The sequence below is a fragment of the Myiozetetes cayanensis genome, unplaced genomic scaffold (assembly GCF_022539395.1).
Source record: "Myiozetetes cayanensis isolate MyiCay16 unplaced genomic scaffold, myiCay2020 scf317, whole genome shotgun sequence".
Taxonomy (NCBI): domain Eukaryota; kingdom Metazoa; phylum Chordata; class Aves; order Passeriformes; family Tyrannidae; genus Myiozetetes; species Myiozetetes cayanensis.
Window position 1 is genome coordinate 831 of NW_026087541.1, and position 13,259 is coordinate 14,089.

Consider the following 13,259-nt stretch of genomic DNA (forward strand, 5'->3'; position numbering starts at 1 on the left):
TCCCATTCCCATTCCCATTCCATTCCATCCCATTCCCATTCCCATTCCCATTCCCATTCCCATTCCCATTCCCACTCCCATTCCCACTCCCATTCCCACTCCCATTCCCATTCCCATTCCCATTCCCACTCCCATTCCCATTCCCATTCCCACTCCCATTCCATTCCCATTCCACCCCATTCCCATTCCCATTCCCATTCCCATTCCCATTCCCATTCCCATTCCTCCCATTCCCATTCCCATCCCATTCCCATTCCCATTCCCATTCCCATTCCCATTCCCATTCCCATTCCCATTCCCATTCCCATTCCCACTCCCATTCCCATCCCCATTCCAATTCCCACTCCCATTCCCACTCCCATTCCCATTCCCACCCCATTCCCATTCCCATTCCCATTCCCACCCCATTCCCATTCCCATTCCCATTCCCATTCCCATTCCCATTCCCATTCCCATTCCCATTCCCATCCCATTCCCATTCCCATTCCCATTCCCATTCCCACCCCATTCCCATTCCCACTCCCATTCCCATTCCCACTCCCATTCCCATTCCCATTCCCATTCCCATTCCCATTCCCATTCCCATTCCCACTCCCATTCCCATTCCCATTCCCACTCCCATTCCCATTCCCATCCCATTCCCATTCCCATTCCCACTCCCATTCCCATTCCCATTCCCATTCCCATTCCACCCCATTCCCACTCCCATCCCATTCCCATTCCCATTCCCATCCCATTCCCATACTCCCCCCATTCCCATTCCCACCCCCATTCCCATTCCCATCCCCATTCCCATTCCCACTCCCATTCCCATTCCACCCCCATTCCCATCCCCATTCCATTCCATCCCATCCCATTCCCATTCCCATCCCATTCCCATTCCCACTCCCATTCCCATTCCCACCCCATTCCCATTCCCATTCCCACCCCCATTCCCATTCCCACTCCCATTCCCATTCCCATCCCCATTCCCACTCCCATTCCCACTCCCATTCCCATTCCCACTCCCATTCCCATTCCCATTCCCATTCCCATTCCCATCCCCCATTCCCATTCCCATTCCCATTCCCCATTCCCACCCCATTCCCATTCCCATTCCCATTCCCATTCCCATTCCATCCCATTCCCACTCCCATTCATTCCCATTCCCATTCCCATTCCCATTCCATTCCCATTCCATTCGCCCCATTCCCATCCCCATTCCACCCATTCCCATTCCCCATTCCCACCCCATTCCCATTCCCACCCCATTCCCAGCCCCCATTCCCATTCCCATTCCCATTCCCATTCCACCCCCATTCCCATTCCCATTCCCGGGAATCACCGGATGTGAAGGCGTTCCCGGCGCCCGAGATGACGACGGCGCGGCACGAGGGGTCCCGGGAGACGGCCTGGAAACATTGCACCAGCTCCCTGCGGAGGGGGGGGTGTCCCAGTGCCTCCCAGTACCTCCCAGTATAGCCCCAGTATACCCCAGGGTGTCCCAGTGCCTCCCAGTGCTCCTCCAGGGTGTCCCAGTCACTCCCAGTGTCCCCCCAGTGCCCCCTGGAAACATTGCACCAGCTCCCTGCGGGATTGGGGGGGTGTCCCAGTCCTTCCCAGTACCTCCCAGTATATCCCCAGTATGTCTCAGTGCCCTCTCAGTGTGTCCCAGTGCCCCCCAGTGCACCCCCAGTGTGTCCTGGAAACATTGCACCAGCTCCCTGCAGGATTGGGGGGGTCAGAGGGGTGTCCCAGTGCCCTCCCAGTGCCTCCCAGTACCCCCAGTACCTCCAGCAGGTGAGGTTGAGGGCGTTTCTCTTGCTGGGCCGGTTGAGCTCCACGTGCAGGACGTGCTCCCAGTGCCCCCCAGTGCCTCCCAGTGCCTCCCAGTGCCCTCCCAGGTACCCCCAGTGCCTCCCAGTGCCTCCCAGTGCCCCCCAGTGCCTCCCAGTGCCTCCCAGTGCCTCCAGTGCCTCCCAGTGCCCCCAGTGCCTCCCAGTGCCCCCAGTACCTCCAGCAGGTGAGGTTGAGGGCGTTTCTCTTGCTGGGCCGGTTGAGCTCCACGTGCAGGACGTGCTCCCAGTGCCCTCCCAGTGCCTCCCAGTGCCTCCCAGTGCCCTCCCAGTGCCTCCCAGTTGCCCCCAGTGCCTCCAGCAGGTGAGGTTGAGGGCGTTTCTCTTGCTGGGCCGGTTGAGGCTCCACGTGCAGGACGTGCTCCCAGTGCCTCCCAGTGCCTCCCAGTGCCCTCCCAGTGAGCTCCCAGTGCCTCCCAGTGCCTCCCAGTGCCCCCAGTACCTCCAGCAGGTGAGGTTGAGGCGTTTCTCTTGCTGGGCCGGTTGAGCTCCACGTGCAGGACGTGCTCCCAGTGCCTCCCAGTGCCTCCCAGTGCCCCCAGTGCCTCCCAGTGCCCTCCCAGTGCCCTCCCAGTGAGCTCCCAGTGCCTCCCAGTGCCTCCCAGTGCCCCTAGTACCTCCAGCAGGTGAGGTTGAGGCGTTTCTCTTGCTGGGCCGGTTGAGCTCCACGTGCAGGACGTGCTCCCAGTGCCTCCCAGTGCCTCCCAGTGCCTCCCAGTGCCTCCCAGTGCCCTCCCAGTGCCTCCCAGTGCCCCCAGTGCCTCCCAGTGCCCCCCCAGTGCCTCCCAGTGCCCCCAGTACCTCCAGCAGGTGAGGTTGAGGGCGTTTCTCTTGCTGGGCCGGTTGAGCTCCACGTGCAGGACGTGCTCCCAGTGCCCTCCCAGTGCCTCCCAGTGCCTCCCAGTGCCTCCCAGTGCCCCCCAGTGCCTCCCAGTGCCCCCCAGTGCCTCCCAGTGCCCCCAGTACCTCCAGCAGGTGAGGTTGAGGGCGTTTCTCTTGCTGGGCGGTTGAGCTCCACGTGCAGGACGTGCTCCCAGTGCCTCCCAGTGCCTCCCAGTGCCTCCCAGTGCCCTCCCAGTGCCCCCAGTGCCTCCCAGTGCCTCCCAGTGCCCTCCCAGTGCCTCCCAGTGCCTCCCAGTGCCCCCAGTGCCTCCCAGTGCCCCCAGTGCCTCCCAGTGCCCCCAGTACCTCCAGCAGGTGAGGTTGAGGCGTTTCTCTTGCTGGGCCGGTTGAGCTCCACGTGCAGGACGTGCTCCCAGTGCCCTCCCAGTGCCCTCCCAGTGCCTCCCAGTGCCCTCCCAGTGCCTCCCAGTGCCCCCAGTACCTCCAGCAGGTGAGGTTGAGGCGCTTCTCTTGCTGGGCCGGTTGAGCTCCACGTGCAGGACGTGCTCCCAGTGCCTCCCAGTGCCTCCCAGTGCCCTCCCAGTGAGCTCCCAGTGCCTCCCAGTGCCTCCCAGTGCCCCAGTACCTCCAGCAGGTGAGGTTGAGGGCGTTTCTCTTGCTGGGCCGGTTGAGCTCCACGTGCAGGACGTGCTCCCAGTGCCTCCCAGTGCCTCCCAGTGCCCCCCCAGTGCCTCCCAGTGCCCTCCCAGTGCCCTCCCAGTGAGCTCCCAGTGCCTCCCAGTGCCTCCCAGTGCCCCAGTACCTCCAGCAGGTGAGGTTGAGGGCGTCTCTCTTGCTGGGCCGGTTGAGCTCCACGTGCAGGACGTGCTCCCAGTGCCTCCCAGTGCCTCCCAGTGCCTCCCAGTGCCTCCCAGTGCCCTCCCAGTGCCTCCCAGTGCCCCCCAGTGCCTCCCAGTGCCCTCCCAGTGCCTCCCAGTGCCCCCAGTACCTCCAGCAGGTGAGGTTGAGGGCGTTTCTCTTGCTGGGCCGGTTGAGCTCCACGTGCAGGACGTGCTCCCAGTGCCTCCCAGTGCCTCCCAGTGCCCTCCCAGTGCCTCCCAGTGCCCCCAGTGCCTCCCAGTGCCCTCCCAGTGCCTCCCAGTGCCCCAGTACCTCCAGCAGGTGAGGCTTGAGGGCGTTTCTCTTGCTGGGCCGGTTGAGCTCCACGTGCAGGACGTGCTCCCAGTGCCTCCCAGTGCCTCCCAGTGCCCTCCCAGTGCCTCCCAGTGCCCTCCCAGTGCCTCCCAGTGCCCTCCCAGTGCCTCCCAGTGCCCTCCCAGTGCCCTCCCAGTGCCTCCAGTGCCCCCAGTGCTCCCAGTACCTCCAGCAGGTGAGGTTGAGGCGTTTCTCTTGCTGGGCCGGTTGAGCTCCACGTGCAGGACGTGCTCCCAGTGCCTCCCAGTGCCTCCCAGTGCCCTCCAGTGCCTCCCAGTGCCCCCAGTGCCTCCCAGTGCTCCCAGTACCTCCAGCAGGTGAGGTTGGCGTTTCTCTTGCTGGGCCGGTTGAGCTCCACGTGCAGGACGTGCCTCCCAGTGCCTCCCAGTGCCTCCCAGGTGCCCTCCCAGTGCCTCCCAGTGCCTCCCAGTGCCTCCCAGTGCCTCCCAGTGCTCCCAGTACCTCCAGCAGGTGAGGTTGAGGCGTTTCTCTTGCTGGGCCGGTTGAGCTCCACGTGCAGGACGTGCTCCCAGTGCCTCCCAGTGCCCTCCCAGTGCCCCCCAGTGCCTCCCAGTGCCTCCCAGTGAGCCCCAGTGCCTCCCAGTGCCCTCCCAGTGCCTCCCAGTGCCCTCCCAGTGCTCCCAGTACCTCCAGCAGGTGAGGTTGAGGGCGTTTCTCTTGCTGGGCCGGTTGAGCTCCACGTGCAGGACGTGCTCCCAGTGCCTCCCAGTGCCCTCCAGTGCCTCCCAGTGCCTCCCAGTGCCCTCCCAGTGAGCCCCAGTGCCTCCCAGTGCCTCCCAGTGCCTCCCAGTGCCTCCCAGTGCTCCCAGTACCTCCAGCAGGTGAGGTTGAGGCGTTTCTCTTGCTGGGCCGGTTGAGCTCCACGTGCAGGACGTGCTCCCAGTGCCTCCCAGTGCCCTCCCAGTGCCTCCCAGTGCCCTCCCAGTGCCTCCCAGTGCCCTCCCAGTGCCTCCCCAGTGCCCTCCCAGTGCCTCCCAGTGCCTCCCAGTGCCCCCAGTACCTCCAGCAGGTGAGGTTGAGGGCGTTTCTCTTGCTGGGCCGGTTGAGCTCCACGTGCAGGACGTGCTCCCAGTGCCTCCCAGTGCCTCCCAGTGCCCTCCCAGTGCCCTCCCAGTGCCCCCCAGTGCCTCCCAGTACCTCCAGCAGGTGAGGTTGAGGGCGTTTCTCTTGCTGGGCCGGTTGAGCTCCACGTGCAGGACGTGCTCCCGTTCCCGCAGCACCCGCAGGGTCTGGAATTCCGGGGGGGTCTGGAATTCTCCTGGGGGGGTCTGGAATTCTCCTGGGGGGGTCTGGAATTTTTCAGGGGGGGTCCCCGAGGGCTCCGCAGCCTCCGACGCCATCGAGCGACGCAGCACCCGCAGCGCTGGGGGGGACTGGGATTCACTGGGAGCCACTGGGGACAGACTGGGAGGACTGGAAGGACTGGGGGCACTGGGAGGGACTGGGATTCACTGGGAATGGGACTGGGGACACAGGAATGGGACTGGGAGGGATTGGGAGGGACTGGGGAGGGATTGGAAGGGACTGGGGGACACTGGGGAGGGACTGGGGGGCACTGGGATGGACTGGGGGCACTGGGATGGACTGGGAAGGACTGGAAGGGACTGGGAGCACTGAGGAAGGACTGGGGATGGGATGGGACTGGGGGACACTGGGGAGGGACTGGGAGGCACTGGGATGGACTGGGGGCACTGGGAGACTGGGGCACTGGGATGCACTGGGGAGTACTGGAAGGACTGGGGGACACTGGGAGGGACTGGGATGGGACTGGGGGCACTGGGGAGGGACTGGGAGGCACTGGGGAGGGACTGGGAGCCACTGGGGAGGGACTGGGGGCACTGGGGAGGGATTGGAAGGCACTGGGAGGCACTGGGGAGGGACTGGGAGGGATTGGAAGGACTGGGGGACACTGGGATGGACTGGGGACACTGGGATGGACTGGGGGACACTGGGATGGACTGGGGAGGGATTGGAAGGGACTGGGGGACACTGGGGAGGGACTGGGGGGCACTGGGGAGGGACTGGAGGGCACTGGGGAGGGACTGGGAGGCACTGGGGAGGGACTGGGATGGACTGGGGGACACTAGGGAGGGACTGGGGGGCACTGTGGAGGGACTGGGGGACACTGGAAGCGACTGGAGGGCACTGGGACACACTGGAATGGGACTGGGGGACACTGGAATAGACTGGGCGGGGGGCACTGGAGTGGGACTGGGGGCACTGGGACCTACTGGGACACAGAAGGACAGACTGGGCAGGGACTGGGGGTCAACTGGGGGGCACTGGGAGTTACTGGGAGGCACTGGGAGCCCCTAGGGGCCACTGGGAGTTACTGGGAGGCACTGGGAGTTACTGGGAGGCACTGGGAGTTACGGGGGGGGTCATTGGGAAGCACTGGGAGTTACTGGGAGTTACTGGGAGTTCCTGGGGGGGTTACTGGGAGTTCCTGGTGGGGTCACTGGGAGTTACTGGGGGGGTCACTGGGAGTTACTGGGAGTTACTGGGGGTCACTGGGAGTTACTGGAGGCACTGGGAGTTCCTGGGGTTCAAGGTCACGCAGGGGGTCCCTTTGTCCAACCGGTGGGGGTTTGGGGGTCCTGGGCTGGTCACGTGTCCTGGGGGTTGGTCACGTGTCCCCCCGGGGTCTCCTCCCCCACTCACGTGCCCGGAGCAGCCTCGCGACCCCCAGCGCCATCGACCCCCGCTCCGCCGCCAGGGGGCGCTGCCGCCTTCCGGTACCGCAGCCAATGGGGAGCCAGAAAACGGCCACGCCCCACTCCGGGCGGAAGTGACGCGTTAACCACGCCCCTTTGTGGGCGGAAGTGGCCTCAGGACGCCCCAAAACGTCCCAAAAAGCCTAAAAATTCCTCCCTCCCCAAAATCCTCCCCAAGCGCTCGAAATCCTCCCTAGACCCCCTGAAATTCTCCCCAACCCCCAAATCACTCCTGAAAAAAACCCTAAACCCTCCAAAACCCCAAAATCTTCCCCAACTCCCTGAAATTCCTCCCCATCCCCCCAAATCCCCTGAAAAAACCCTAAACCTTCCAAAAGCCCCCAAAAATCTTCCCCAACCCCCCAAAAATCCTCCTCATCCCCACCCCAAATCCTCCTGAAACCCCTAAACCTCCAAAAGCCCTAATACTTCCCCAACTGCCCTGAAATTCTGCCCCAACCCCCCAAATCCCTGAAAGGCCCTGAACCCTCCAAAACCCCCCAAAATCTCCCAAACGACCCCCAAAATCTCATCCCCAAAATCCTCCTCATCCCCAAATCCTCCCGGAAAAAACCTAAACCCTCAAACCACTCTCAAGAGTCTTCCCCAAAATCTTCCCGGCCCCTGAAATTCTCCCCAACCCCCCAAATCCTCCTGAAAAAAAGCCCTAAATCCTCAAACCCCAAAATCTTCTAACCTCCCCAAAATCCTCCTCATCCCCCAAATCCTCCTGAAACCCCTAAACCCTGCAAAACCCCTAAAATCTTCCCCAACCCCTGAAATTCTCCCAACCCCACCAGAAGTCCCCTGAAAAACCCTAAACCTCCACAACCCCCCAAAATCTTCCCCACCTCCCCAAAAATCCTCCTCATCCCCCAAATCCTCCCCATTGCCCCCAAATCCTCCTGAAAAAAACCTTAAACCCTCCAAACCCCTCAAAATCTTCCCAACCCCAAAAATCCTCCTTATCCCCCCAAAATCCTCATCCCCCCAAATCCTCCTCACCCCCAAATCCCCCTGAAAAAAACCTAATCCCTCAAACCCCCAAAATCTTCCCCAACCCCCAAATCCTCCTGAAAAAAACCTAAACCCTCCAACCCCCAAAATCTTCCCCAACCCCCCAAAATCCTCCCCATCCCCCAAATCCTCCTGAAAAAACCCTAAACCCTCCAAACCCCCCAAAATCTTCCTCAACTCCCTGAAATTCTCCCAATCCCCAAATCCTCCTGAAAAAACCCTAAATCCTCAAACTCCAAAATCTTCCCCAACCTTGAAATTCTCCCCAACCCCCCAAATCCTCCTGAAAAACCCTAAACCCTCCAAAACCCCCAAAATCTTCCCTGACCCCCAAATCCTCCTGAAACCCTAAACCCTCCAAAACCCCCAAAATCCCCCAAAATCCTCCCCATCCCCCAAATCCCTGAAAAAACCCTAAACCCTCCAAAACCCCAAAATCTTCCCCAAGCCCCTGAAAAACCTAAATCCTCAAACCCCAAAATCTTCCCCATCCCCTCCAAATCCTCCTGAAAACCCCAAACCCTCCAAAACCCCCTCCAAACCCCCAAAATCCTCCCCATCCCCCAAATCCCCTGAAAAAAACCTAAACCCCAAAACCCCCAAAATCCTCCCAACCCCCAAATCCTCCTGAAACCCCAAATCCCAAAAATCCCCCCCCCAAATCTCCTCCGTGTGTGTTTTCCAAACCAGTTTTATTTTCTTTTTTGGGGAGGGAAAAAGGGGAGACCCTGATGGGGCCCCAACTCTTTAAAAATTGGGGGAGGGAGGGACACACAGACAGGGGGTGGGGGAGGGGTCAGGAGCTGCCCTGGGCTCTAAAAGGGGGTCCCGGTGGAGTCAGGGGTCCCGTCACGAGGCGTGCTGGGCCGTGGAGAAGCAGAGCTTGAGCGTGTAGGGTGCGGCCCATCTGGGGGACACAAAACACAGGGGGGGTCAGGGAGCCTGGGGACCCCAAAAACCCCGGGGTGGGACTTACTGGGGTTCTTCATCTGGAAGTGGTTGAGGAAGCCGAGGGTCTCCAGAGCGTCGCTCTTCGAGTCCCACTCGAGCAGCCCCGACGAGCTCCGCTCGCCTGGGGGGGCAACACGGGGAGACCCCCGCTCAGAGCGGGGTCCCACGGGGCAGGGGAGACCCCCCGGGGAAGGGGAGACCCCACGGGAAAGGGGAGACCCCACAGGAAAGGAGACCCCCAAGGAAGGGGAGACCCCACAGGAAAGGGGAGACCCCACGGGGACAGGGGAGACCCCCAAGGAAGGGGAGACCCTACAGGGAAAGGGGAGACCCCACAGGGAAAGGGGAGACCCCATGGGGAAAGGGGAGACCCCATGGGGAAAGGGGAGACCCCACGGGGAAGGGGAGACCCCCATGGGACAGGGGAGACCCCCAAGGAAGGGGAGACCCCACGGGACAGGGAAGACCCCACGGGGAAGGGGAGACCACACAGGACAGGGGAGACCCCACAGGGACAGGGGAGACCCCACGGGCAAGGGGAGACCCCATGGGGAAGGGGAGACCCCACGGGACAGGGGAGACCCCCCAGGGAAGGGGAGACCCCACGGGACAGGGGAGACCCCACGGGACAGGGGAGACCCCCTCAAGGAAGGGGAGACCCCACGGGGAAAGGGGAGACCCCAAAGGACAGGGGAGACGCCACGGGCAAGGGGAGACCCCTCAAGGAAGGGGAGACTTCCACAGGACAGGGAAGACCCCACGGGGAAAGGAGAGACCCCACGGGACAGGGGAGACCCCACAGGACAGGGGAGACCCCACAGGACAGGGGAGACCCCATGGGACAGGGGAGACCCCACAGGAAAGGGGAGACCCCACGGGGACCCCCACTGGATGGGACCCCACAGGGGAAGGGGAGACCCCACAGGAAAGGGGAGACCCCACAGGGAAGGGGAGACCCCAAGGGAAGGGGAGACCCCACGGGGAAAGGGGAGACCCCACGGGGAAAGGGGAGACCCCACAGGAAAGGGGAGACCCCACAGGGAAAGGGGAGACCCCACAGGGGAAAAGGGGAGACCCCACGGGGAAAGGGGAGACCCCACGGGAAAGGGGAGACCCCACAGGGAAAGGGGAGACCCCCCAAGGAAGGAGAGACCCCACGGGGACAGGGGAGACCCCACGGGACAGGGGAGACCCCACGGGAAGGGGAGACCCCCCAAGGAAGGGGAGACCCCATGGGGAAAGGGGAGACCCCACAGGAACCCCCTCAGCTCAGACAGGACCCCCACAGGACAGGGGAGACCCCACGGGACAGGGGAGACCCCCCAAGGAAGGGGAGACCCCACGGGACAGGGGAGACCCCCAAGGAAGGGGAGACCCCATGGGAAAGGGGAGACCCCTCAAGGAAGGGGAGACTTCCACAGGACAGGGGAGACCCCATGGGGAAGGGGAGACCCCAGAGGGAAAGGGGAGACCCCAAAGGACAGGGGAGACCCCATGGGACAGGGGAGACCCCACAGGAAAGGGGAGACCCCACGGGGAACCCCCCTACTCAGATAGGACCCCCACGGGGAAGGGGAGACCCCACAGGAAAGGGGAGACCCCACGGGAAGGGGAGACCCCACAGGACAGGGGAGACCCCACGGGGAAAGGGGAGACCCCACGGGCAAGGGGAGACCCCATGGGACAGGGGAGACCCCACAGGGAAAGGGGAGACCCCACGGGCAAGGGGAGACCCTACGGGGAAGGGGAGACCCCACGGGACAGGGGAGACCCCACGGGACAGGGGAGACCCCACGGGACAGGGGAGACCCCACGGGGAAAGGGGAGACCCCCCAAGGAAGGGGAGACCCCCACAGGAACCCCCTCAGCTCAGACAGAACCCCCACGGGACAGGGGAGACCCCACAGGAAAGGGGAGACCCCCCAAGGAAGGGGAGACCCCACGGGGAAAGGGAAGACCCCACGGGGAAAGGGGAGACCCCCCAAGGAAGGGGAGACCCCACGGGACAGGGGAGACCCCCCAAGGAAGGGGAGACCCCCCAAGGAAGGGGAGACCCCCCAAGGAAGGGGAGACCCCACGGGGAAAGGGGAGACCCCCAGGAAGGGGAGACCACGGGACAGGAGACCCCACAGGGAACCCCCTGCTCAGAGCAGACCCCCAAGGAAGGGAGACCCCTGGGGAAAGGGACACCCCCAAGGAAGGGGAGACCCCACGGGGAAGGGGAGACCCCCCAAGGAAGGGGGGACCCCCCAAAAACTTACTCTTGCCTGAGAACACCTTGACTGAGGAGGGACGTTTGACCCCCAACTCATCACAGATCTGGGGGGCAAAAGGGGGTCAGGGGGGCAAAAAGAGGGGTCAGGGGGCAAAAAGGGGTCGGGGGGCAAAAGAAGTCAGGCAGAAGGGGTCAGAAGGGTAAAAAGGGGTCGGGGGGGCAAAAAAGGAGTCAGGGAAGATTGGGGGGAAAAAAAGGAGGAGGAGGAGAAGGAAGAGAGAGAAAGGAGAAGAAAAGGAGGGAGAGGGGCTGAAAAGAAGAAGAGGAGGCAAAAGAAACTCCTGGACTGAAGAAGAGGAAGGAGAGGAGCTGGAAAGGGGAATGAAGAGGAGGCAAAAAAAAGCCCCAAGACTGAGGAAGAGGAGGGAGAGGAAGGAGAGGAGCTGAAAAGGGGAATGAAGAGGAGGCAAAAAAAACCCTAGGACTGAGGAAGAGGAGGAAGAGAAGGGAGAGGAGCCAAAAAGGAGAAGAAGAGGAGGCGAAAGGAACCCCAGGGTTGAGGAAGAGGAGAAAGAGAAGGGAGAGGAGGGAGAGGAGCTGAAAAGGAGACGGAAGAGGAGGTGAAAGGAACCCCAGGACTGGAGAAGAGAAGCCAAAAAGGAGAAGAAGAGGAGGTAAAAAAAAACCCCCAGGACTGAGGAAGAGGAGGAAGAGGAAGGAGAGGAGCTGAAAAGGGGAATGAAGAGGAGGTAAAAAACCCCCAGGACTGAGGAAGAGGAGGAAGGAGAGGAGCTGAAAAGGGGAAGGAAGAGGAGGCAAAAAAAAACCCCAGGACTGAGGAAGAGGAGGAAGGAGAGGAGTTGAAAAGGGGAAGGAAGAGGAGGTGAAAAAAACCCCAGGACTGAGAAAGAAGAGGAAGAGGAAGGAGAGAGGTTGAAAAGGGGAATGAAGAGAAGGCAAAAAAACCCCAGGACTGAGGAAGAGGAGAAAGGAGAGGAGTTGAAAAGGGTAGAAGAGAAGGCAAAAAAAACCCCCCCAGGACTGAGGAAGAGGAGGAAGGAGAGGAGCTGAAAAGGAGAAGAAGAGGAGGCAAAAAAACCCCTAGGACTGAGGAAGACGAGGAAGGAGAGGAGCTGAAAAAGGGAAGGAAGAGGAGGCAAAAAAAACCCCCAGGACTGAGGAAGGAAGAGGAGGAAGAGGAAGGAGAGGAGCTGAAAAGGGGAATGAAGAGGAGGCAAAAAAACCCCTAGGACTGAGGAAGACGAGGAAGGAGAGGAGCTGAAAAAGGGAAGGAAGAGGAGGCAAAAAAAAACCCCAGGACTGAGAAAGAGGAGGAAGGAGAGGAGCTGAAAAGGGGAAGGAAGAGGAGGTAAAAAAAAAAACCCAGGCCTGAGGAAGAGAAGGAAGAGGAAGGAGAGGAGCTGAAAAGGGTAGAAGAGGAGGCAAAAACCCCCCAGGACTGAGGAAGAGGAGGAAGGAGAGGAGCTGAAAAGGGGAAGAAAGAAGAGGCAAAAAAAAAACCCCAGGACTGAGGAAGAGGAAGGAGAGGAGCTGAAAAGGGGAAGGAAGAGGAGGCAAAAAAAACCCCAGGACTGAGGAAGAGGAGAAAGGAGAGGAGTTGAAAAGGGTAGAAGAGAAGGCAAAAAAAACCCCCCCAGGACTGAGGAAGAGGAGGAAGGAGAGGAGCTGAAAAGGGGAAGGAAGAGGAGGCAAAAAAAAACCCCAGGACTGAGGAAGAGGAGGAAGGAGAGGAGTTGAAAAGGGGAAGGAAGAGAAGGCAAAAAAAATCCCAGGACTGAGGAAGAGGAGGAAGGAGAGGAGCTGAAAAGGGGAATAAAGAGAAGGCAAAAAAAAACCCCAGGACTGAGGAAGAGGAGGAAGGAGAGGAGCTGAAAAGGGGAATGAAGAGGAGGCAAAAAAAAAACCCCAGGACTGAGGGAGGAAGGAAGAGGAAGAAGAGGAAGGAGAGGAGCTGAAAAGGGGAATGAAGAGGAGGCAAAAAAACCCCCAGGACTGAGGGAGGAAGGAAGAGGAGGAAGAGGAAGGAGAGGAGCTGAAAAGGGGAATGAAGAGGAGGTAAAAAAAACCCCAGGACTGAGGAAGAGGAGGAAGGAGAGGAGTTGAAAAGGATAGAAGAGGAGGCAAAAAAACCCCCCAGGACTGAGGAAGAAGAGGAAGAGGAAGGAGAGGAGCTGAAAAGGGGAATGAAGAAGAGGCAAAAAAAACCCCCAGCACTGAGAAAGGAAGAGGAGGAAGAGGAAGGAGAGGAGCCAAAAAGGAGAAGGAAGAGGAGGCGAAAAGAACTCCAGGGCTGGAGAGGAGGAGCCAAAAAGGAGAAGAAGAGGAGGCAAAAAAAAAACCCCAGGACTGAGAAAGGAAGAGGAGGAAGAGGAAGGAGAGGAGCTGAAAAGGGGAATGAAGAAGAGGCAAAAAAACCCCCAGGACTGAGGAAGAAGAGGAAGAGAAAGG

The 13,259-nt window shown here is 60.8% G+C and overlaps 2 protein-coding genes across 2 annotated transcripts in view; both read right to left on the minus strand.

Moving 5' to 3' along the window:
* Positions 1-1,324: 1,324 nt before the first annotated feature.
* Positions 1,325-6,653, minus strand: LOC126645843 (delta(3,5)-Delta(2,4)-dienoyl-CoA isomerase, mitochondrial-like; the record flags this gene model as incomplete). Its single annotated transcript, XM_050326657.1, has 5 exons — positions 6,555-6,653; positions 5,031-5,256; positions 4,894-4,926; positions 2,802-2,834; positions 1,325-1,413 (listed from the first exon to the last, which is right to left on the minus strand). Coding segments are annotated over exons 1-5 (415 nt in total), but the record flags the coding sequence as incomplete, so codon positions are not given.
* Positions 6,654-8,470: 1,817 nt separating this feature from the next.
* LOC126645841 (heterogeneous nuclear ribonucleoprotein L-like) overlaps positions 8,471-13,259 on the minus strand; it is a 32,392-nt gene continuing 27,603 nt past the window's right edge. The window contains 4 exon segments of the mRNA XM_050326656.1: positions 8,471-8,523; positions 8,526-8,531; positions 8,601-8,696; positions 10,837-10,894. Coding sequence (XP_050182613.1) covers positions 8,474-8,523; positions 8,526-8,531; positions 8,601-8,696; positions 10,837-10,894 — 210 coding nt within the window. The 3' untranslated portion in view covers positions 8,471-8,473.